The sequence below is a fragment of the Stegostoma tigrinum genome, chromosome 5, assembly GCF_030684315.1.
Source record: "Stegostoma tigrinum isolate sSteTig4 chromosome 5, sSteTig4.hap1, whole genome shotgun sequence".
In the NCBI taxonomy this organism is placed as follows: Eukaryota; Metazoa; Chordata; class Chondrichthyes; order Orectolobiformes; family Stegostomatidae; genus Stegostoma; species Stegostoma tigrinum.
Window position 1 is genome coordinate 4,046,544 of NC_081358.1, and position 26,180 is coordinate 4,072,723.

General features: G+C 42.8%; 1 protein-coding gene across 3 annotated transcripts in view; it reads left to right on the forward strand.

Annotated features, from left to right (window-relative positions):
* Positions 1-26,180, forward strand: part of LOC125451703 (dual specificity calcium/calmodulin-dependent 3',5'-cyclic nucleotide phosphodiesterase 1A-like) — a 793,424-nt gene that overhangs the window by 58,296 nt on the left and 708,948 nt on the right. For all 3 annotated transcript variants that reach the window (XM_059645774.1, XM_059645776.1, XM_059645775.1), the window contains exon 2: positions 117-167. In XM_059645774.1, coding sequence (XP_059501757.1) covers positions 117-167 — 51 coding nt within the window. The remainder of the gene's footprint in view (positions 1-116; positions 168-26,180) is intronic.

Here is a 26,180-nt window from a genome sequence, read left to right on the forward strand (position 1 = left end):
GTTTTAAAGCCAAAACTGATAACTAAAGTTGTTCCTCTGAAATTCAGTGTAAAGTTTGTGAATGAGTGGCTAAGTAAAGAACTTGCTAAGAATTTCTTTGTAATTTTTTTCCTCAGTTGCTAATGAAAAAACTGATCGAAATCCACGACCGGTTGAAAGATTTGCACGTGAGTACAGTACTTTTTGTTCTTAATTTTTGTTCTTTTGATGAATGTTCTGAAATGATTGCAAACTCATGCTTATGCTTTGGGTTTTTTAGTAACTTAAAATAAGGAATGTCGCAATCACTTAAAATGTATCTGTGGCTATTTAGTTGAACATCACTTTCTGACATTACTTCGAATTCTATTTCTCCAGGACCTTTTAGATGTTCTGTTGTTATTTCATCTATGCCTGGACATTTTACCTGTACTTATCAACTTCAAAATTTTTAAACTTCTGATGTGATAATGTTTCATCCGTTGCTTCCCTCAATATCTATCTCAAGGACTCCCTCGGTCTGTATCATCGTACAAATCCCATGGTAGGGGAGTCCAAAATTAGAGGAGCAGAGGTTTAAGGTGAGAGGGGAAAGAGACCTGAGGGGCAACATTTTCTCAGAGGGTGATGCATGTATGGAATGAGCTGCCAGAGGAAGTGGAGGGTGGTACAATTACAATATTTAAAAGGAACCTGGATGGGTACACGAACAGGATAGGATTGGAGGAATATGGGCAAAATGCCAGCCAATAGGACCCTATTATTGTAGGATATGTGATTGACATGGAAGAGTTGGACCGAAGGGTCTGTTTTCATGTTGTACAGCTCAATGACTCCATGACTCTCTAAGTACTTATGTTCTGTCCATTATTTTGCTACCCCATCTCTAACAAAACAAGATCTATCATCTTTATCTTTCATGCACCCAGTATCAGTTGTTATCTGTTTCCTTCTATCTGTCAAAGATTTTTCCTTCATGTGTGGAACTCTCATTTTGTGATTTGTTTCCAGCTTCAATATGTTTTCTTACATCCCATTATACCTTTTTTCTTTCTTGCCTCCCTGCAAGCATTCTTTATTTTCGTTCCAATTTTGTCACACTAGTGTGTGTTTCCTTTGTTATGAAATTCATAGAGACAATAGTAATACTTTCAAAGCAGAACCTGGAAATGCAGTCTGCATTTAGTCCTGGAGTAGCAGGAGTGAAGGGAACAGTTATTGTAACCTTCATTAAATATTCAGAAATAAGCAGAAGTATTCCCATAGTGAGCATCAGACTGGAAAAGGGACAGTCAGATTTGTGTTAAGTGAAGAGAGGTGTATAACAAGGCTGTGTACTTGTCGTCAAAACTATTCAGTTTGTACATACAACAAATATTCTCATTGTTGGATGTATTCCCAAGGGTAAAAATTAAAGACAAGAGCATAGTAAATTTGAGGTATGTGGACAACACACTATTATTTGCAGTCATAAGAGGCTTCACAAAACATAATAATAGATCACATAAAATTCCATATTTTAAAATATGGATTGAATATGAGCATCAAAAGACAAAAGCGATGCCAGTTATCAGGAATACATCAGAATAAAATAGAGAAGATTGAAGTGAATGGTGTTGCACAAGAACATGTTGATCATTTTGTCCATTTGGCACAAATGATGGCAGATATGACACAGAAATTAGATGGCCAGAAGTAATTTTGTGAAGATGAAGGATGTATTAACCACAAAAAAAAGCTCAAGTTTGGAACAAAGGGAAAAGGACAGAGGATGCTATATTTAATCACTTTCATGTATACTTCAGAAACATGGGCAATAAGTAAAGAACTGTCGAACAAAACAGAAGGTTCCAAAATATGTGTTAAGATGTATGCTAAAAATTCCACGTGCTTGTCAGAAGACAAATGAAATTGCAAGAGTAAAAAAGACAAAATCAATTACATGCTCCGGTGTGATACCATCTACTCTTAATAGTGACAGCCAGAAAAGATCATGTCAATATTTTGCTCATTTGGTCACAACTGAAAGGCTGTAGCAATCTCTTCTAAGCAGTGAATTAGAGTGCAGGAGAAAGAGGTGCTGATCTAGACTTAGTGGGTATGACGGATACTGCAGAATGGTTGTGTGGAGATCACACAAAACTGACTAGTGTGGCACTCCTGTACAGCAGGCCCCCTAGCAAGAGCAGACACAAGCCATGGATGTGGGAGGTGAATATACATCAATGAAATTTGCTCTGCTGATTGTCCTTTGAAATTGAAATGATAACTTGCTTCTCAAATTGCCTACATTCTTCTTTTCATATATTGCTTAATTTTCCTTTCTTTAGTTTTATTTCCTCACCCCCTCTTTGGAGTTTTTTTTTAATCAAAGTATCATCCAACTGAAAAGTGGAAGTCCAATTTATACTTCAAAACCTCGGAAACTCATTCATCAAAATGCTTTTAATTGGACCAATGCCATTGTCTTTCAAACATTAGAACAAAAGTAGAAATCAGCAACTTTGATCTCCTGGCATTTAAAAATTGGATACACCACCATCATGATGTTGAGAAATTTACATTTGTTGCAGAAAATCGTTTTCAAAATATCACTTCCTTTTAACCTTACCATGGTCTTGGTTCCCCTTTTCAAGAATTGATCTCTGACTAAACTTTTATTCTGGTTTGTTTTTTCCCACTTTAGAACTCATTGCATCATTGTATCCACCATCTTTCAGTTTCTGTGCTTTGGCACCTGACATTTTCTCATCATATTCAGGCTTTTATGCCTCTCTCCCTTGAAGACCTCACTTCTATTGCTTCAAAATGTTCTTTGGTTCCACTACCTTCATAACTTTTTTGCTTCTTGTTTAATAGCCAGCTCTTCCTTTGTACATTTTGTGAAGAGTCTTATACAATGCTGTTTCTTTTTCTTAACTTATTATTTTGTGGGATTTGGATATCCTTGGCAAAGCCAGCATTCCGAACTGGATTTGTGCTGAAGGGCAGTAAAGTGTCACATTTTGCTGTGGGTTGGGAAATGCATAGATTATGCTGAGTAAGGATGGCACCTTTCTCTAAAAGGCTTTCGCAAATCAGATGGGTTTTTACAACATTTAATTTCAATTCCAGTTTTATTTTCAACTTATTGTTTGAGTTCCATCAGCTCTCATATAACTTAAAATGGAATCATTTGACAACCTGAACAGGATATGTGTTAGAGAGATAGTAGGAACTGCAGATGCTGGAGAATTTGAGATAACAAGGTGAAGAGCTGGATGAACACAGCAGGCCAAGCAGCATCAGAGGAACAGGAAGGTTGACATTTCAGGCCTAGACCATTCTTCAGGAAAATGATTTTTCTGAAGAAGGGTCGAGGCCTGAAATGTCAGCTTTCCTGCTGCTTGGCCTGCTGTGTTCATCCAGTTTCACATCTTGTTATCTCAGGATATGCGTTGACTATTTTGGAAGTCAAGAGCTGAAATTTCCTTTCCTTTTGAGCGATGAAAGCAATGGTGAGAGTTTGGAAAATTCAACAATGATGGAAAAAACAGATATCAATGTCAAGAAAAAGATTTCTAATTATCCCTTTTAAAGTTTAAATGGTGAAATCCACTCTCGTGAATGATTGGTAATTACCCTGTTTAGATTAGATTCCCTACAGTGTGGAAATGGGACCTTTGGCCCAACAAGTCCACACCGCCCCTTGAAGCATTCCACCCAGGCCCATCCCCCTATAACCCACACATCCCTGAACGCTACGGGCAATTTCGCATGGCCGATCTACCTAGCCTGCACATCTTTGGACTGTGGGAGGAAACCAGAGCACCCAGAGGAAACCCATGCAGACACGGGGTGAATGCAAACTCCACACAGACAGTCGCCTGAAGCGGGAATTAAACCCAGGTCCCTGGCGCTGTGACGCTCTAGTTCTAACCGCTGAGCCACCCTACCTGTTTGTCTGGTTTTAAACTCTGGGGTCTGTTGAGATGGATTGCATCACTTCCGGGTTTCCTCAGTAGTGGTATGTATATGGGGCTAAAGTTCAATGTGTTTATGAAGAGCATGCTTCATGGAATGTCATGCTTCCAGGAATTCTCCTGTTGTCTCTGCCTAGCTTGTCCCAGACTTGGTGTTGTCCCAGTTGAAGAGATGGTTCTCCTTGCCCATGTGGATAGAGATGAGTGAGTATTTTAAATCACGTAAGCTTCTCTTCTCTTTTTTTTTTAACTTTCTGTTTCGGGGATTAGCAGGGATGGCAGTGCAGGTAGAGGAATGTTCCTCCTGCATGAGGTATGAGGTGAGGGATGCCATTAGTGTCCCATCCAAATACGTCTGCAGGAAGTGCACCCAACCCTTGCTCCTCCAAGACCGCATTAGGGAACTGGAGCGGGAGCTGGATGAACTTTGGATCATTCGGGAGGCAGAGTCAGTGACAGACAAGAGTTACAGGGAAGTAGTTACTGCTAGGCATGAAGAAAGCTGGGTAACTGTTAGAAGAGGGGAAAAAGCAATCAGTGCAGGGATCCCCTGTGGTCGTTCCCCTGAAAAACAAGTGTACCGTTTTGGATACTGTTGCGGGGGGGGGGGGGACTTACCAGGGGCATGCAGTAGGGTGCAGGTCTCTGGCACAGAGTCTGTCCCTCTTGCACAGAAGGGAAGGGGGTATAGGAAGAGAGTGATAGTCATTGGGGACTCAATAGTTAGAGGGACTGATAGAAGGTTTGTTGGGAATGAAAGAGACTCACGGTTGGTGCGTTGCCTCCCAGGTTCCAGGGTCCGTGATGTCTTGGATCGCATCTTTGGGGTCCTGAAGTGAGAGGGTGACCAGCCCCAAGTCATGGTCCACATAGGCACCAATGACATAGGTAGAAAGAGGGATAGGGATGTCAGGCAGGGTTACAGGGAGCTAGGGTGGAAGCTGAGAGCCAGAACAAACAGAGTGGTCATCTTCTGGTTTGTTGCCTGTGCCACATGATAGCAAGGCAAAGAACAGGGAGAGATTTCAGCTGAACACGTGGCTGCAGGAGGGAGGGCTTCAGGTACATGGACAATTGGGGCTCACTCTGGGGAAGGTGCGACCTCTACAAACAGGACGGTATCCACTTGAACCAGAGGGGCACTAATATCCTGGGTGGGAAATTTGCTAGTGCTATTTGGGTGGATTTAAACTAGCTCGGAAGGGGGATGGGAAACTGGGGTGTAGTTCTAGTACACAGGAGGATGAGAGTAGGGAGGACATGGACAGTACCTCACTGTCACAGGAGTGTGCTGGCAGACAGCAAGCTGGATTGAAGTGTGTCTACTTGAACGCCAGGAGTATCCGAAATAAGGTAGGTGAGCTAGAAGCTTGGATAGGTACCTAGGACTTCGATGTTGTGGCCATTTCGGAGACATGGATAGAGCAGGGTCAGGAATGGATGTTGTAGGTTCTCGGGTTTAGATCTTTCATTAAGATCAGGGAAGGTGGTAAAAGAGGGGGAGGTGTGGCTTTGTTAGTCAAGGACAGTATAACGGTGGCTGAAAGAACCTTTGAGGATTCGTCTACTGAGGTGGTATGGGCTGAGGTCAGAAACAGGAGAGGAAAGGTCACACTGCTGGGAGTTTTTTTATAGGCCTCCGCAAAGTTCCAGGGATGTGGAGGAGAGGATCGGCCAAACTATTCTGGGCACGAGTGAAAGGAACAGGGTGGTCATTATGGGAGACTTTAACTTGCCTAACATTGACTGGAAATGCTAAACTGTAGTATGTCGGATGGATCAGTTTTTGTCCAACGTGTGCAGGAGGGTTTCCTGACACAGTATGTCGAAGGGCTGACAAGAGGGGAGGCCACACTGGATCTGGTACTTGGTAATGAACCAGGCCAGGTGTTTGATTTAGTCGTGAATGAGCACTTTGGAGACAGTGACCATAATTCAGTTACGTTTAGTTTAGCATTGGAAAGGGATAGGAACATGCCACAAGGCAAGAGTTATAGATGGGGGAAGGGCAATTATAATGTGATTAGGCAAGACTTAGGAGGCACAGAATGGGGTAGCAAAATGCAGGGGATGGGGCCAGTCGAAATGTGGAGCTGGTTTAAGAAACAGATGTTGTGTGTCGTTGATAAGTATGTCTCTGTCAGGCAGGGAGGAAGTGATAAGGTAAGGGAATCATGGTTTACTAAAGAAATTGTATCTCTTGTTAAGCGGAAGAGGGAGGCTTATGTGACCAATGAGACGAGATGGTTCAGATGAGGCGATGGAGAGTTACAGATTAGCTAGGAGCGTTTTAAAGAGAGCGTTATGAAGAGCAAGGAGGGGACATGAGCAGACATTGGCTGGTAGAATACAGGAGAAACCTAAAGCTTTCTATAGGTATGTGAGGAATAAGAGGATGACTAGGGTAGGAATAGGGCCAGCCAAAGACAGAAGTGGGAAGTTGTGTGTGTGTGGATGCTGTGGAGATTGGAGAGGTGTGAAATGATTATTTCTCATCTGTTTTCACTGAGGAACAGGAGGATATTGTAGAGGAGACAATTGAGTTACGGGCTACTAGAATTGAAAGGATTGAGGTTAGTAAGGAGGAAGTGTTATCAATTCTAGAAGGTGTGAAGGTAGATAAATCCCCTGGGCCAGATGGGATTTTTCTGAGGATTCTCTGGGAAGCTAGGGACAAGGTGGCGGAGCCTTTGGCCTTGATCTTTGAGTCCTCATTGTCTGCAGGTTTAGTACCAGAGGACTGGAGGATTGCAAATGTTTGCCCTTGTTCAAGAAGGGCAGTAGGGATGACCCAGGTAATTATAGACCTATGAACCTTACGTCTGTTGGAAAAAAAGTTTTGGAAAGGATTATAAGAGATAGGATTTATAATCATCTAGAAAGCAACAATTTGATTGGAGATAGTCAGCATGGATTCGTCAAGGAGCGGTCGTGTCTCACAAGCCTCATTGAGTTTTTTGAGAAGGTGACCAAGCGTGTGGATGAGTGTTGGGCAGTTGATGTGGTGTACGTGGTGGACTTCAGTAAAGCCTTTGATAAGGTTCCACATGGTAGGCTATTGGAGAAAATACAGAGGCACGGGATTGAGGGAGATTTAGCAGTTTGGATTTGTTTTGGGACCACTGCTGTTTATCATTTTTATAAATGACTTGGACACAGGCATAGGTGGATGGGTTAGTAAGTTTGCAGATGACACTAAAGTTGGTGGAGTGGTGGACAGTGTGGAAGAATGTTGATGGTTGCAGGGAGACTTGGATAAACTGCAGAATTGGGCTGAAAGGTGGCAAATGGAGTTCAATGTGGATAAATGTGAGGTGATTCACTTTGGGAAGAATAATAGAAAGGCAGAATACTCGGTCAGTGGAAAGTTTCTTGGTAGTATGGATGTGCAGAGGGATTTTGGTGTCCATGTACGTAGATCCCTGAAAGTTACCACCCAAGTTGATAGTACTGTTAAAAATGCTTACAGTGTGTTAGGTTTTACTGGTAGAGGGATTGAGTTCCGGAGCCGTGATGTCATGGTGCAACTGTACAAAACACTAGTGCAGCCTCATTTGGAATATTGCGTGCAGTTCTGGTCGCCCCATTACAGGAAGGACGTGGAAGCATTGGAAAAGGTGCAGAGGAGATTTACCATGATGTTGCCTGGTCTGGAGCGCAGGCCCTATGAAGAAAGGCTGAGGGACTTGCATCTGTTCTCATTGGAGAGAAGGAGGCTAAGAGTGGATTTAATAGAGACATACAAGATGATCAGAGGATTAGATAGGGTGGACAGTGAGAGCCTTTTTCTGAGGATGATGACTTCAGCTTGTACAAGGGGGCACAGCTACAAATTGAGGGGTGATAGATTTAAGACAGATGTCAGGGGCAGGTTCTTTACTCAGAATGGTAAGGGTGTGGAACGCTCTGCCCGCCAATGTAGTTAACTCAGCCACATTAGGGGCATTTAAACAGTCCTTGGATAAGCATATGGATGATGATGGGGTAGTGTAGGGGGACTGTATTGTTCTATGTTCTATGTTCTATTGGTCGTGCCTTTTTGTAGCCAGTTGGTGTTCATGTACTCGTGTTGTTGTTCTTCTAATTTGGTCCATTTAATGATGACTAAGGTGTTGTCAATGCAGCGTATCCATAGTTTAGGTTGGATTTGTGGAAGGGCAGTCTTTTCCACTCTTGGTATCACTGTTTCTGCTATGAGTCCAGATCGCTAATGAGAAGAGACACACAAACTCATAAACAACACCCTCACTGGAATAAAATTCACCAGGGAGGAGGAGAAAAACAAATGACTCCCGTTCCTGGACATCATGGTAGAGCACAAGACAAATGGGGAACTGCAAATGAAAGGGCACTGAAAAGCCACACACACAGAGCAGGTATTGAACTTCCATAGTAACCATCCCAGCACACACAAACGAAGCCGTGTGCGAACATTATTTAAAAGGGTAACAACACACTGCAGCAACATGGAACTACGTAAAGAGGAGGAGGAATACCTCTTGCATGTGTTCAAGGATAATGGATATGCAAAGAACTGGGTCAGGAGATGCCTCCATGAACAGTATCAAAAAGATTCTACACGCCCCGACACACACATCACACTACACTAAATCAGGAACACGTCAGTACTCATCACAAGACCCCACCTCTTCCTCCGTTACATTGACTGTATCGGCACCACCTCGTGCTCCCATGAGGAGCTCAAACTGTTCATCCACTTCACCAACACCTTCCACCCCAACCTTAAGGTCACCTGGACCATCTCCAACACATCCCTCACCTTCCTGGACCTTTCTGTCTCCATCTCTGGTGACTACCTCAAAACCGACATCTAGTTCAAGTCTACTGCCTCCCAGAGCTACCTAGAATGCACCTCCTCCCACCCACCCACCTTCCTGCATGAATGCTATACCCATTCCCAATTCCTTCGCCTCCACCACGTCTGGTCCCAAAATGGGGCCTTCCACTCCCAAACATCCCAGATGTCCCCTTATTTCAAGGGCCACAACTTCTCCCCCCCATTAGTGGTTGGAAATACCTTCGACTGCATCTCTTGCATTTCCTGCACTTCTATCCTCCCATGTCCTCCCAGCAACAAAAACAAAGACAGAACCGCCCCCCCCCCCCCCCCCCCCCCCCGGCCTTGGTCCTCACGTATCATCCTGCTAACCTCCGGATTCAAAGTATCATTCTCCATCAGTTCCACCACCTGCAATCTGACCCCACAACCAAGGATATATTTCCCTCCCCACCCTTATCTGCCTTCTGTAGGGACCGCTCTCTCCGTGATTCCCTCGTCTGCTCCATACTCCCCACCAGCCCCACCTCCCACCTTTCCCTGCAATTGCAGGAAGTGCGACACCTGCCCCTACACCTCCCCCATTCACCACCATCCAAGGCCCCAGAAAAATCTTCCACATCAGACAGATGTTCACCTTCACATCCGCTGCTCCCAATGTGGCCTCCTGTACATCAGTGAGACCAAGCGGAGGCTCGGAGACCACTTTGCAGAGTACCCGCACTCTATTCATGACAAATGAAAACTTCTTCCAGTAGCGAACCACTTCAACTCCCCATCCCACTCCCTGGACAACATGCTCATCATGGGCCTCATCCAGTGTCACGATGACACCACCCGGAAACTGGAGGAGCAGTACCTCATATTCTGCCTTGGGAGTCTACAACCCAATGGTCCCAATGTGGTCTTTACTAGTTTCAAAATCCCCCCACCCCAGCCTCATCCCATGACCAACCCTCGTTCTCATGCCGGCCTCTTTGACCTGACACAACCTGTCCGTTTTCTCTCCCATCTATCCACACCTCCCACCTCACTACCAATCCCTACCTGCATTCATCTATCACCATCCCATCTACATTCCCCAGCCCCACCCCTCCTCTCTCTGTTTCCGTCGGAGTTCCCTTCACCTACCCCATTTCTGAAGAAGGGTCCAGACCTAAAATGTCAACTTTCCTGCTCCTCTGATGCTGTCTGGCCTTCCAGCTCTGTACTGTGATAATGGGATATTGTCTCTGACTCCAGCATCAACAGTTCTTGCTATCTCTGAATTTTTATTCACATTGGTTGCAATTAAATTTAAAATCCACCAGAGGGCAGCATGGGTTTACAGGCTCTCAGGGCAGATTTGCAGTTACAAAGAAACCTACAGCACAGGAACAGGCCCTTCGGCCCTCCCAAGCCTGCGCCGATCAAGATCCTCTGTCTAACCTGTCATCTATTTTATAATGGTCTGTGTGCATTTGCTCCCTTCCCATCCATGTACCTGTCCAAATATATCTTTAAAAGACGCTAACGTGTCTGCATCTACCACCTCCGCTGACACCGCGTTCCTGGCACCCACCACCGTCTGTGTAAAGAACTTTCCACGCATATCTCCCTTAAACTTTCCTCCTCTCACTTTGAACTCATGCCCCTTAGTAATTGAGTCCCCCACTCTGGGGGAAAAAGCTTCTTGCTATCCACCCTGTCTATACCCCTCATGATTTTGTAGACCTCAATCAGGTCCCGCCTCAATCTCCATCTTTCTAATGAAAATAATCCTAATCTACTCAACCGCTCTTCATAGCTAGGACCCTCCATACCAGGCAACATCCTGGTGAACCTCCTCTGCACCCTCTCCAAAGCATCCACATCCTTTTGGTAACGTGGCGACCAGACTGTACACAGTATTCCAACTGCGGCCAAACCAAAGTCCTATACAACTGCAACATGACCTGCCAACTCTTGTACTTAATACCCTGCCCAATGAAGGAAAGCATGCCATATGCCGCCTTGACCACCCTATTGACCTGCATTGTCACCTTCAGGGAACAGTGGACCTGAACACCCTGATCTCTCTGTTCATCAATTTTCCCGAGGACTTTTCCATTTACTGTATAGTTCGCCCTTGAATTTGATCTTCCAAAATGCATCACCTCGCATTTGCCTGGATTGAACTCCATCTGCCATTTATCTGCCCAACTCTCCAGCCTATCTATATTCTGCTGTAATTTTTGACAGTCCCCTTCACGATCAGCTACTCCACCGATCTTAGTGTCATCAGCAAACTTGCTGATCAGACCACCTACACCTTCCTCCAGATCACTTACATATATCACGAACAACAGAGGTCCCAGCACAGATCCCTGTGGAACACCACTGGTTACAGGTCTCTGATTAAAGAAACCCCCTTCTACTACTACCCTCTGTCTCCTGTTGCCTAGCCAGTTTTTTATCCATCTAGCTAGCACACCCTGGACCCCATGTGACTTCACTTTCTCCATCAGCCTGCCATGGGGAACCTTATCAAATGCCTTACTGAAGTCCATGTATATGACATCTACAACCTTTCCCTCATCAATCAACTTTGTCACGTCCTCAAAGAATTCTATTAAGTTGGTAAGTCATGACCTTCCCTGCACAAAACCATGTTGCCTATCACTGATAAGCCCATTTTCTTCTAAATGGGAATAGATCCTATCCCTCAGTACCTTCAGATAGAAATAAGGAGATTTTGTTTCTCCTTGAGAGCTGTCAAAGTGGGAAATTCTCTTACTGGCAAAGCAGAAGAGATTGAGCCAATGAATTCATTTCAGGCTGAGTGAGACAGATTTTTTTGACAGACCAAGGGAGGCTAGGGTGACCTTGGGGTTGATGGGAGTTGGTCAGATCGGAAAGTGGGGTTGCAACCGCAACAACATAGCAGCCTTGAAGGGCTGAATGGCCTATTCTAAAATCTTCTCTGTATTAGGTATTTTCATCCTAAGTATAAAAATGTTTTTGTGAACATACGTTTGGTAAAAGGGGATGATCTTACAATTTTTCTTCAGTGTTGGAGGGTGTGAGTCTATTTTAATGTTTTGGGAGCAGTTCATGAAACATTATCTGAAATATTTTTGTCTTAGAAGTTAATTAAGTTGATTTCCAACTTCTTCTCATCACCAAGTCACATGTTAATTCCTTAATTAAATATGTATGTGTGAATGAGCAGGTATTCCCACCTCATAGCCAGGAAATTTCACGTACTTTAGTTACACAGACAGCCTGAGCAAGTGAAAGGAAGGGTTTTGGTCCAGCCAGTAACTCAGTTCAAAGGGAATTACAGATGGGCAACATATGCTGGTATTGTAAGCAACGCCTGCACCCTATAAAAGAGTGACAAAAAGCAGACTGAGCTGGGATCTGCTGGGATTTGGGAGGAAGTACTTGTATCTGAGTCCCAGCTCCCCCTCAATTGTATCTGGGAGATCCTCGTGGGACGTGGGACTTTCACTGTCGAGGTAAAAACAGACTATGTTATTGGAAACCACAAGGAACATGATCAACTGGATCGTAGAAAGAGATGAGCGAGTCACTTTTATGGAAGAGAAAACAGTTCAAGAACTATTTTTGGAAACTAGTTGAACTTTATTATCCAAGAAATAAATGCTGAGAAATATTTAATCTCTCTTGGGGCTGTATTAAGGAATCATCTGGGGCTTTGTTATGCCACAGGTCTGGGGATGAATGGTATGTGATTCAGATTGTTAAATCACCCTCTAATAACTGGTTAGTGTAAAAAATATAATGAATTTGCTGACGCCCAAGTGAGATACCTTCAAAGCTTCCAGCTGAGTGAATTGATGTCTTCTTGTCTAGCCAGCAAGGTGAAGTCAAGTTACAAGGCTAACAGAGGTAGTTTTTGCTTATTAAGCAGTAACTTATAAGTAAAATCATTGAAGGATGGTATTACCTGAGAAAATGTACTGGGAAGATTTCAGTTTGGTATAGTGTAAGCAATGTATCTCTGAAGGATAGTGTATTTTAACAATAGCGATAGCCAGGGTCTTTGATAACAGATTGGTGAGATTACTTAAAGAATAATCACTTAGATAGCAATTTAACAGCTTTGAACAATGAGTCTTTCAAATATCTTGAATTTATGTGTGTGATTGAAAATGTTTGTAATTATTTAAGAAATAGGAACAGAGTAGGCCCTTTTACGCAGTGAATCTGTTCCATTATTCCATAAGATCATATTGATCTAATTGTGGCCTTAACTCTAAATGTCTGACTCCCTCATAACCTTTGACTCCATCAATTTGCCCAACTCCGATTTGAATATATTTATTGATCTAGCCTCCACTGCTGACTGGGAAGAGAATTCCGAACACTAATGACCCTTGGAGATTATGAAAAAGTCTTTTCACCTCTATCTCAAATAGGTGAGCAGTTATTTCAAATTAGTGCCCTCTCATTTTGACTTCGCATGTCAAGGCCCCTCAGAATTTTAAGTTTTAATAGGATCACTGCTCATTCATTTGAAGTTTAATGATGCTAGGTCCAACCTGCTCAATCTTTTCTTATAAGACAAATGCCCTCTCTGAACTACTTTCAATGCAGTTATGTCTCTCCTTAAGTAAAGTGACCAAAACTGTACACGGTAATGTAGGTATGGAATCCTGTACAATTGAAGCAATCCTGCAGTAGTATTGTTATACTCTATAGCGCTTACAATTAAGGTCAACATTGTATTTACCTTCCTAATTATGTACTGTACCAGCATACTAACCTTCTGTGACCCATGCACAGGACACCTAGGTTCATAGGTACTCCAGCATTCTGCAGTCTCTCTCCATTTATATGATTCTGCTTCTCCATTAGTGCTGCTATGTGAGGTTTAATCTCACATCTTCTTACATTATATTCCATCTGCCACATTTTTGTCCACTCATTTAACTGGCACTTTGTCTCCAACTCACAACTTGCTTTCCTACCTCTGTTTCATCAGCGGTCAATGCCTTCACCCAGGTCATTCATATAGATCAGAAATAGTTGAGGCACTAGCATCGATCCCTCTGGCATTCCATTAGTTACAGTTGGACAACCTAAAACTGACTCATCTATCACTACTATTTCTGGTTTGTTGGCCACTCTCCTATCCCTGTTACTGTATGACCCCAATGCCACAAACTCTTACCTTGTCCATCAACCTTTTCATGGGGCACTAAAAGCGATCTGGAAATTCAAAAACTTTACTCACCCTAACTGTTACACACTCAAAGGAACACAATAAAAGTTATTTCCCTTTCACAAAACAAATTTGCCTCAACTTGATTGTTGGATAGATTTTCTAAATGTCATGCTTTTATCTTTTTGATAACTTGATTTCTGTATCCCTCCTTTCTTTAACAGAGGTGTTATATTTTGGATTTTTCAGTCCACTGGGGCATTTCCAGATTCCAGGGGACCTTGATAGCCTGCAGCCAAGGCATCATTATTTTTGCAGTCACTTCTTTTCAGACCCAAGAATTACAGGGCATCAGCTCTTGGGGAATTGTCAGCCTTAAGTTCCATTAGTGTTCTCATTACTGCTGTCTAGTGACGTTGATTGTTTTAAGTTCCTCCTTCCCTTTCCCTTTGATTTTACCCTATTCTTGGCATGTTTTTTGTCTCTTTTGCTGTGAAGGTAGAAATCAAAACCCTTGTTCAAATTCTCCCCCATTTCCTTGCTTCTTATTATTCATTCCCCTGTCTCCATGGGACTGATGCTTACTTTAGCTACTCTTGTTATTCTCCTTTTTATATATCTGTAGATGTTTCATTATCTTTTTATATTTCTTGTTAGTTTTCTATCATACATAAATTTCCCACTCTTTTTTATTACTTCTTATTTAGTATTTTCTGGTCTCTGAAACTTTGTCAATATTCAACGTGTCACTAATCTTTGCAGCATTGTATGACTTTTGCTTCAATTTGACACAAGCTTTAACTACTTTAATTAACCGTGCGTTGTCTGGTTGCCTTTCTTCCTCAATTGGAATATGTTGTTTACTGAGAATAGTGAAGTATCTTCTTAAGTGTCTGTCACTACTTATCTACTGTCTTACCTTTCAACTTACTTACCCATTTTCCATTTTGGGCATTTGTCTTCACACCATTGTAGCTGTCTTTATTTAAATTTAAGATAATAGATATGCACATGTCTCACTCTCCAAGTGAATGGGAAGTTCCATATCATTCTCACCTGGAGGATTCTTTATTATGAGACCTGTAATTGAATCATTGTCACATTTCACATTACCAGGTCCAAAATTGTCCACTTTCTGTAGGTTTCAAAGCACATTGTTGTCATAACTTCCATGAAGGCATACCATGAAGTTATTGTCCACGCTACCTTTATCAGTTTGACAAACTGTAAAAATATTAGTATCAGCCACAATTATGACTCCTCTGTCTTTCTGGAAAGGCACTATTATTTCTTGATGTATACTTTGACTTAGTTTCTAGCTCGGGCAGTGGGGCGGCTCAGTGGTTTGCACTGCAGCCTCACAGCACCAGGGACCTGGATTCGTTTCCAGCCTCAGGCAACTCTGTGTGGAGTTTGCACATCCTCCCCGTATCCGTGTGGGTTTCCTCTGGGTGCTCCGGTTTCCCTCCACAGTCCAAAGATGGGCAGCTAAGTTGGATTGGCCATGCTAAATTACCCAATGTGTCCTGGGATGTGTAGGCTAGGTGATGTAGTCATGGGAAAGGCAGAGTTACAGGGATGGGCTAGGTTGCTCTTTGGATGACTAGGCTAAGCTGAATGGCCTGCATCCACACTGTACAGATTCTCTCATCCATGCTTCAGTGACTTTTTACTTTTTAATTTTTTAAATCATCTCCACTTAAACTGATTTCACATCTCAATCTTCTGAACTAAGATCATTTCTCACTAGCACATTGACCTTGTCCTTCCCTAATACCGTTACACTACCTCTTTTTTTTTTCCTATTTCTCTTTCTTTCCAAAATGTCAAATACCCTGGCATTTTCATTTCAGCGCCTTGGTCAGCTTACAACTATATCTCCGCAATACTCTCTTTTAAGCTGACAGAATTACATCTCAACGTGTGGAGCTGGATGAACACAGGAGGCCAAGCAGCATCTCAGGAGCACAAAAGCTGACGTTTCAGGCCTTCTGCAGTTTCCATTATCACAGAATTACATCTCACCTAATCTCAAATCTCATCCTCACAAACATTATAGTCCAACTGATATCCTACTTGCACTGGATACCGATTTTGATTCTCATATATTTCATCTGTTCCAAAAATCCTCTTACCAAAAAGAAAATGAAGGAAACTTACGTCCTTATCGCTAACGTGATAAGACTCCCAATTCTACCAAAGGTAATTTAAAATGTTTAGTCAGAAATGGGACTCGCTGGCAGATGAGAATGAATATATTTTCATTCATTCCCCATTTGTTACATGCCACCACCATTTCTTTGAACAAAAAGGTTTATATCATGTGAAAAACTATACCCTTTCTATCGCACATTGTACTTCATTCATCAACCTGAATAATGACTCAACTACTTAAAAGCGTGTATAGTGTTTGGAAGTACATAGTAACTATTTCCTTCCCACCATTTAGCTGAACAGCTGAATTCAATACTTCATTGCCATACTGTTATGAAGGAGACCCTCCCCCATGCCGATAACTAAAATTGAAACACCTAGAGAAGCTCACCTCATTTTAAAATCTATTAAAGTGTGAAAAGTGGTATAAACTGCATCTAACTCCAACCCCCTGCCAAACTGTCATAAAGGAGTGGTAAAATGAAAGAAATCCCTGATAACAAAGTGTGGAGTTGGATGAACACAGCAGGCCAAGCAGCATCTCAGGAGCACAAAAGCTGACGCTTCAGGCCAAGACCTTTCTCTGCACCTTGTTATCTCAGATTCTCTGACGTCTGCAGTTCCTATTATCTCCAACACATGATGTTTTATCTCATTTCAGCCATGTAGCAGCGATAACATTCTCACCTCTAAATCAGAAAATACCGGGTATCTGGCCGCACTCCAAATACTTAAATACATAATCGAGGCTAACATTTCAGTGCATTCGTTACGTCATGATCCATCATTTGCAACTGTGGTTTTCAGGTAAAATATTAAAAGAGGAGTTCACTTCATTCTGTGGTAAATGAAGAAAAGTAGCACCACGGGTGTTGTCTTGACCGTTTGTCAATCAAATGACTAAGAGATTTTCTGGACGTTTACCTCCTTATTCTCTATGGGACCTTACCATAACAAATTGATCACCACAATTTTCAACTTACACCCTGCACTTTACTTCCAAGTCTTGGCTGACTTTATGAACGTGCTATATAAATGCAGCATTCTTCTTCATTTTCCTTTCATTGTGGTCATGTAGGCAAATGTAGCATTCCAATATTTAAGAGATTGCGAGTTTACGTTAGAATGAGACCTTATCCTTGCCAAGATCTTATCTCAAGGCCCAGTCAGACTAAATTTAAGGTGGAAAAACAGTGTAACTTTTTATGCAGCAAACATTCGTCTCCTATGTAATGAATAGACTAATAGAGTAATTAAAACAGATGGACAACTTCAGTTCGCTGTGCATGTACCAACACATGCAATTAGAACAATTTTCCGACTTGTTTTCTTTTCCCTAGCAGTCATTATAAAAACATTTGCAGGTCGAAGCATCATGAGGTAGTTTACTGTAGGTGGTGCTATCTACTGAGCTGGAAAAGAAACTCTGTGTGCTTGAATCATCACTGACTGTGCAAATAATCTGTTGCTGCTATTTGGGGGTGGCACAGTAAGTCGGGCTGTGTTGCTAAGCAAGTTATGGCATAATTTTAGGCTTATTTTTAGTCTTATTCCACTAAAGTCATGAGGAGAGAATACAAATTAGCATATGCAAATGACAGAAATGATCTCGCATTTTTATCTGAAATTTAAACCTGAGTTTTATTCTTGACCAGTTTTTTTTTCATTTAGATGTGAATGACATAGCACAGCAGTTATCAGCATGATAAATATGCTAAAGGTCTGAGTGCAAGTAACTTCAATATCATGCACATTATAAGCTAATGTACAGGTTTTAGGACCAGAAAGAATTGCTTGCTTTCTAATTAATAGTTTCTAATATAGTTGAATTATTCTATGAAAGATTTAAAGAAGTAGTATAGAAAATATGCAGTCGCAGCCCAAACCAAGCATTTATACCATTTACGTAGATACAAAATGTCTTTACAAATGCTGGATTTTAGAAAATCATTTTGAAGAATGCTTATTAGATTAGTTTGGTTACCAAACTCTAATTTTAAGTAACCTTTGCTTGAACAGATGATGACAAGGCTGAGGGATTGTTACTTTATGAATTAATCCTTCAAGCATATCGACAAGTTATTTCAGTGATTAGTCACGTTGTATGACTGAGCTGCACAATTATCATTTAACCAGTGGACATTTCTAAAGTAATACTTTTAGGTGTTTTGTTCATTTGCAATAGGTAAGACTAGGAGAAATAAAAGGCAGGCTTAGAAATCTCTCAAAGTGTGATGGAAATGTTTGGTGAGCTGCAAGCCCTAATGGCTGAGGAGAAATATGATGTCATCAAAGAAAAAAAAAAATATGGTTTGAAAAATTGAGGACAGGGTGCTTATTACACAGGGCAAAATGTGGGGTTCACAAATTGTATGGTAGAGTAAAAGGAGATGGTTTTGCAATACCGATTAGGGAAGACACTGTATTGTTGGAAAAAGAGGATGCCCTTAAACATGCAAGGAGAGATTTGTTTAGAGTTGAGAAGCAGAAGGGGTCTCCTCAGCCGAACATTTTCAATGGGGTGAGCGAAGGAGAACATCACAGAAGTGCGGAAACTATTGAGTAATTACATTTGGGATTTCAATTACCCCGACTCTCAATTTTAAAGTAAAGGGAAGTGATGTAGCGGGATTTCTGAAATGCTTTCGGGAGGCTTTCCTTGATTAATTTGTTTTCAGTCCAACTAAGGAGGAGGAACAAAACAAAGTTACTGGGAAAGCTCAGCAGGTCTGGCGGTGTCTGTGAAGGGAAAAAGAACAGAGTTAACATTTTGGGTCCGGTGACCCTTCCTTAGAAGGTGGAATTAATGAATATCATATGGGGAATGAGACGGGGCTTATGGATGAAGCAAAGACTAAGGCAAATCCAATAATTTGAGAGAGGAAGAGAATACAACTGACAGAGAATATTGCAATAACATTACAATCAGCAAAGAATGAATGAATGAGCTTGAACGTTTAGGTGATGTGGTCAGGTTGATGGAAATGAGACATTGGAAGAAAGGAGATTAGCTCATGATAAGTTGTTGAGGTGAAGGAAAACAGTGCGTGAGGAGTACTTGGTAGGGCAAATAGAATGTGCAGGAAAGTTCTGAAGACTGTGTATTTTCCACTGCTCCCAGTTCAAATGCAGTACAGAATCATTGGTAGTCACTGCCTCCACCTGATTGCCTGGTACTGTGAAGGGAAGGCGAGAAGAGAGAGAAAGTGAAAAAGATAATGAAGAAGTTAAATGCTTCTTGCTGTATAAGTTGGGACTTCTCTTTTAAGTGGCTGGTTTGGGATATCTGCAATTGTCAAGCCCTGCTGGAAATCTAAAGGTTAAAAATTAGTAGAAAGTACAAAATTTAATCACAATTCTCATTATATACTACCAGATTAAAATCGCTTGATTCCTGGCTAGATCCACAATGTCTTACTTGAGGGAGTTATGCTGAATGCCCTTTATGACTTCTTCACTGCAACTAAAACCATAGAGTCATAGAGATGTACTGCATGCTAACAAATCCTTTGGTCCAACTCATCCATCCTGACCAGATATCCTCAATAAATCGAGATAATGGGAACTGCAGATGCTGGAGATTCCAAGATAATAAAATGTGAGGCTGGACGAACACAGCAGGCCAAGCAGCATCTCAGGAGCACAAAAGCTGACGTTTCGGGCCTAGACCCTTCATCAGAGAGGGGGATGGGGAGAGGGAACTGGAATAAATAGGGAGAGAGGGGGAGGCGGACCGAAGATGGAGAGTAAAGAAGATAGGTGGAGAGAGTATAGGTGGGGAGGTAGGGAGGGGATAGGTCAGTCCAGGGAAGACGGACAGGTCCATCCCTTCCTCCCACCCCAAGCCGCACCCCCAGCTACCTACTAACCTCATCCCACCTCCTTGACCTGTCCGTCTTCCCTGGACTGACCTATCCCCTCCCTACCTCCCCACCTACACCCTCTCCACCTATCTTCTTTACTCTCCATCTTCGGTCCGCCTCCCCCTCTCTCCCTATTTATTCCAGTTCCCTCTCCCCATCCCCCTCTCTGTTGAAGGGTCTAGGCCCGAAACGTCAGCTTTTGTGCTCCTGAGATGCTGCTTGGCCTGCTGTGTTCATCCAGCCTCACATTTTATTATCTCAATAAATCGAGTCCCATTTGCCAGCATTTGGCCCATGTCCCTCTAAACGCTTCCTATTCATGTACCCATCCAAATGCCTTTTAAATGTTGTAGCTGTACCAGCCTCCATCACTTCCTCCGGCAGGTCAGTCCATACATGCACAACCCTCTGCAGGAAAAAGTTACCCCTTAGGATTACTTTTAAATCTTTCCCCTCTCACCTTTAAACCAGTGCCCCCTAGTTTTGAACTCTGCCACCCAGGGAAAAGACCTGGTCTATTTACCCTATCTATGCCCCTCATGATTTTATAAACCTCCAAAGGCTACCCCTCACCCTCTAGGGAAAATATCCCCAGCCTATATGACCTCTTCTTATAGGCCAAACCTTCCAACCTGGCAACATCCCTATGTATCTTTTCTGAACCTTTTCAAGTTTCACAACATCCTTCCCATAGCAGAGAGACCACAATTACACAGTAATAAAGTGTGAAGCTGGATGGACACAGCAGGCCAAGCAGCATCTCAGGAGCACAAAAGCTGACATTTTGGGCCGAGACCCTTCTTCAGACAGGGGGATGGGGAGAGGGTTCTGGAATAAATAGGGAGAGAGGGGGAGGCGCCCGAAGATGGAGAGAAAAGAAGGTAGGTGGAGAGGAGAGTATAGGTAGGGAGGGGATTGGTCAGTCCAAGGAAGACGGACAGGATAAGGTGGGATGCGGTTAGTAGGTAGGAGATGGAGGTGCGGCTTGAGGTGGGAGGAAGGGATGGATGAGAGGAAGAACAGGTTAGGGAGGCAGAGACAGGCTGGGCTGGTTTTGGGATGCAGTGGGGGGTGGGGATGAACTGGGCTGGTTTTGGGATGGGGTGGGGTTAGGGGAGATTTTGAAGCTGGTGAAGTCCACATTGATACCATTGGGCTGCAGGGTTCCCAAGCGGAATATGAGTTGCTGTTCCTGCAACCTTTGGGTGTCATCATTGTGGCATACCCGGTGTGGCTTCCTCGACATTTGGGAAACCAAGCAGAGGCTTGGGGACCGCTTTGCAGAACACCTCCTCCGCTCGGTTCGCAATAAACAACTGCACCTCCCAGTCGCAAACCATTTCAACTCCCCCTCCTATTCTCTAGATGACATGCCCATCATGGGCCTCCTGCAGTGCCACAATAATGCCACCCAAAGGTTGCAGGAACAGCAACTCATATTCCGCTTGGGAACCCTGCAGCCCAATGGTATCAATGTGGATTTCACCAGCTTCAAAATCTCCCCTTCCCCCACCGCATCCCAAAACCAGCCCAGTTCGTCCCCTCCCCCCACTGCATCACACAACCAGCCCAGCCTGTCTTTGCCTCCCTAACCTGTTCTTCCTCTCACCCATCCCTTCCTCCCACCTCAAGCCGCACCTCCATTTCCTACCGACTAACCTCATCCCACCTCCTTGACCTGTCCGTCTTCCCTGGACTGACCTATCCCCTCCCTTCCTCCCCACCTATACTCTCCTCTCTACCTATCTTCTTTTCTCTCCATCTTCATTCTGCCTCCCCCTCTCTCCCTATTTATTCCAGAACCCTCACCCCATCCCCCTCTCTGATGAAGGGTCTCGAACCGAAATTTCAGCTTTTGTGCTCCTGAGATGCTGCTTGGCCTGCTGTGTTCATCCAGCCTCACATTTTATTATCTTGGATTCTCCAGCATCTGCAGTTCGCATTATCTCTTGACCACAATTGCACACACTATTTTAAAAGTGGCCTAACCAATGTCCTGTACAGACACAAAAAGACCTCCCAACTCCTACACTCAATGCACTGATCAATAAAGGCAAGCATACTAATGTGTTCTTCACTATCCTATCTACCTGGGACTCCACTTTCAAAGAACCACAAATCTGCATTCAAAGGCCTCTTTGTTCAGTGACTCTCCCTCGGAAATTACCATTAAGTGTATAAATCCTGTCCTGACTTGCCTTTCCAAAATGCAGCACCTCACATATATCTAAAGTAAACTCCGTTTGCCACTCCTCAGCCTATTGGCCCATCTGATCAAGATCTTCTTCTGCCAATTTGAATTTCTCAATCAGTAATAAGATTAAAGTTGCCGTTACAAATGCAGTTTTTTTTTTAACATTTCTCATTATCTTCTGTTACATTCTCTGTCTTACAGAGCATCATCTGTACGGGACCTGAAGACTACTTCCATCAATGTCTTCTACCTCTTTTTGTTTCTTATCTTCACTCATTTAGCTTCTACACCATCCAATCCAAGACTGTTTCTTGCTAATGTATGAAGTCCGTCTTGTACTAACAAGCCACCTCACCATCCTTTCCTCTCCCCCGCCCTTTTGAAAACTCATAAACCCGTGAATGTTCAGTTGCCAACATTTAATCTCCTTTTGACCATGACTGTAATGGCTATAAGATCAGACCCATTAACCTCAATTTGTTCCATTAATTTGCTCTTTTTTTTTCTGAATTCCATACTCATTCAAGTAACGAGTCATTAATTTTGTTTTACGAACTCTTGCGGCCCAGCATCCTGGTATTTGCCCCTACTTGCTTTTTTTCAATGCATGTGTTCTCTGGTGCTTCCTGTTCCCTTCTGGGTACCAGTGTAATAATAATTTTCCTGTAATGGTAGTGGTAAAGTGCAGTGCTTTGCCAGGGTATGAGGTTGTAGATTATATTGGAATAAAATTATTCTGCTGCTGATGACCCACATTATCTCATGGGGTTCAGTCTTGAGTTTGTTATGGACCAAACCAAATCCCCTCCAAACATATCAATATGATAGCCTCAACCCTAACCTTTTCAAAAGGCAACTGTAAGGGCCTGTATTCAAGAGGTGATTTGATTGGTCAAACTACTAGGCTTGAAGCAAAAACTCACTCTATTCTTTACACTATAGTTAAAATACAAATGAAGAAGAGAAGAATTGGCATAACTTTAACTCTATCAAAATACTCAACAACGTGATATATTATTTATCTACTACTCGTCAATAGTTCCAATTCAGCAGCATCCCATTAACACACCTTTTGCAAAGGCAAATTCAGAAAAACAGACTTGCCTTACTTGCTACCTTGTCCAGTCCAGGAGAAGGAATACTGACAGAATAAATCTAGCAGCCGAGAGAGAATGCAAGGTTTTTGTAATAGCAGAGAGAGAGATTTGTATCTAGCAGCTTCAACTCTAAAACCCCAGTTTTAACTATTGAAAGCAAAAACAAAATGCTGGGTCTGTGCAAATTGGACTCTAACCACTCATGCTTCTTTTGTCTAATTTAAAAAAAACCAAAGCTATTTACTCTGCTTTGTATGGAACAGGCACCTGGACACCATGTTTATAACCTTCTCTTCAAGCAAACAAGACAAAACAAATCCCTCTTTAAAGGCACATATCGTCACAAGTCACCAGATCTTTTCAATGACTATTGTGTGTGCCACCAAGTGGTGTTCAGCATGGAGGTATACTGATACATCGGGCAGGGAGCTGGTGGGCAGTACATGGCAATTAGCAGGAAGCTTCCTTGTCCATTTTGACTTTATGCTATGAGGCTTCATTTGTCTGGCGTTAGTATCAAGCATTCCAGGGGCAGCTCCCTTCTGACTGTATAAACTGTGCTGTCTCTGCTATCTTTGTCCTGTTGGTAATTAAGCCTAACCCTAACCCTTCTACCAAGTTGGGTGGTCAATGTCATTACTGAAAAACTAAGTATTTCACTAGTGTCATGGAACTCTAGTCTGACCTCTCTCAAATCTTTCACAAACTGGTTGAATGTTTCTAAGTTACACAAAGCCAGCAATCCAAACTGTACCTTGAATTGCACCTCCATCTCCTACCTACTAACCTCATGCCACCTCCTTGACCTGCCCGTCTTCCCTGGACTGACCTATCCCCTCCCTACCTCCCCACCTATACTCTCTCCACCTATCTTCTTTTCTCTCCATCTTCGGTTCGCCTCCCCCTCTCTCCCTATTTATTCCAGAACCCTCACCGCATCCCCCTGTCTGATGAAGGGTCTAGGCCCGAAACGTCAGCTTTTGTGCTCCTGAGATGCTGCTTGGCCTGCTGTGTTTATCCAGCTTCACACTTTATTATCTTGTACCTTGAATTGCCGTTGTTTTCAGCAGTTTTTCTCTTTCGGACTGAAGTAACATCAGCCATGAGTTAGTGCAATTAGGCTGCATTTTAGAATGTGATTCTAAACTGTCATTACATTAAAGCGTTTCCTTGATACATTTTTAGAATAGTAACCTGGTACAGATTTATTAAAGTAACTGAACAATTGGTTTATCACAATTTTAAACAGGTTTTCTGGTATATTTCTGACTATTCCGTTTTTAATTAACTGGAGATAACCTTATACCATTATACAGAACTTGTCAATAATTATATTTTATTCTATTGTCAGACTATTAATAAATTTTAATAAAAGCAATGTTTCAAACATGCATAATAGCCTTTCAGCTATTCTCAACTATTCATAAATGGACCCAATTAGCCAAGACTCAATGGTCATTATTTTAGACTGAGGATGTGGACTGTTTTCAATGTGGAGCCTCTAAACAACCTTTTTATAGACCTAAGAGATAATGGGAACTGCAGATGCTGGAGAACTCCAAGATGATAAAATGTGAGGCTGGATGAACACAGCAGGCCAAGCAGCATCTCAGGAGCACAAAAGCTGACGTTTCGGGCCTAGACCCTTCAACAGAGAGGGGGATGGGGAGAGGGAACTGGAATAAATAGGGAGAGAGGGGGAGGAGGACCGAAGATAGAGAGAAAAGAAGATAGGTGGAGAGAGTGTAGGTGGGGAGGTAGGGAGGGGATAGGTCGGTTCAGGGAAGACGGACAGGTCAAGGAGGTGGGATGAGGTTAGTAGGTAGCTGGGGGTGCGGCTTGAGGTGGGAGGAAGGGATGGGTGAGAGGAAGAACCGGTTAGGGAGGCAGAGACAGGTTGGACTGGTTTTGGGATGCAGTGGGTGGTGGTGAAGAGCTGGGCTGGTTGTGTGGTGCAGTGGGGGGAGGGGACGAACTGGGCTGGTTTAGGGATTCAGTAGGGGAAGGGGAGATTTTGAAACTGGTGAAGTCCACATTGATACCATATGGCTGCAGGGTTCCCAGGCGGAATATGAGTTGCTGTTCCTGCAACCTTCGGGTGGCATCATTGTGGCAGTGCAGGAGGCCCATGATGGACATGTCATCTAGAGAATGGGAGGGGGAGTGGAAATGGTTTGCGACTGGGAGGTGCAGTTGTTTGTTGCGAACTGAGCGGAGGTGTTCTGCAAAGCGGTCCCCAAGCCTCCGCTTGGTTTCCCCAATGTAGAGGAAGCCGCACCGGGTACAGTGGACTAACCTGAATGATCACAGAAGTCAGTTTGCACTGGATTGACACTCTGTGGTGAAATTTTGTTCACTATACTTTAGCAATTGTTAATTGGTTTCTGACCTATTAGAGTGAAAGACTGGGTAATCATCAACAGTATTCTTCAGATATATAACATTAAAGGCGATGAAATGAAGCTGTTTAAAATAACAGCTCACATAATACCTCTTTGTAAGTACCATGTGAGACTAAAGCCCCAAAATGATGCATGCCACACACAGACACAGTCTGGGGTCCTTGTTTCTTGACAGAGAAGGTAATGCTCACTCTAGAAGAAAACACCAGTAGTATTTAAAACAAAAAACAACTTTGATAAAAATTGTCTTATAGTTCATGTAGAACCCATTTTCCATTTGTTATGTCATTTTTAATAATAACTGAAGGTATTGGCATTGGGATTGCTTAGAGATGATCATGTGCTTAAAAGTTAGATGTTCATTTTCTTCATCTCTGTGCTGTTTGGTAATGGTGAAACTTTTTGTGGAGTTCCTGGATTTTTTTGCCTGCCTGCAGAGATGTGTTATCTTATAGCCTTGTTGCTGTTTAACTCTCAAATTGTTCGGCTGCAGACATGGGTATTCTAATGAGCTTGGATTATGAGTCCATATATAGAGAGCTTTTGGACAGCATGTATCTCATCTTAATTTGACCTAAGATG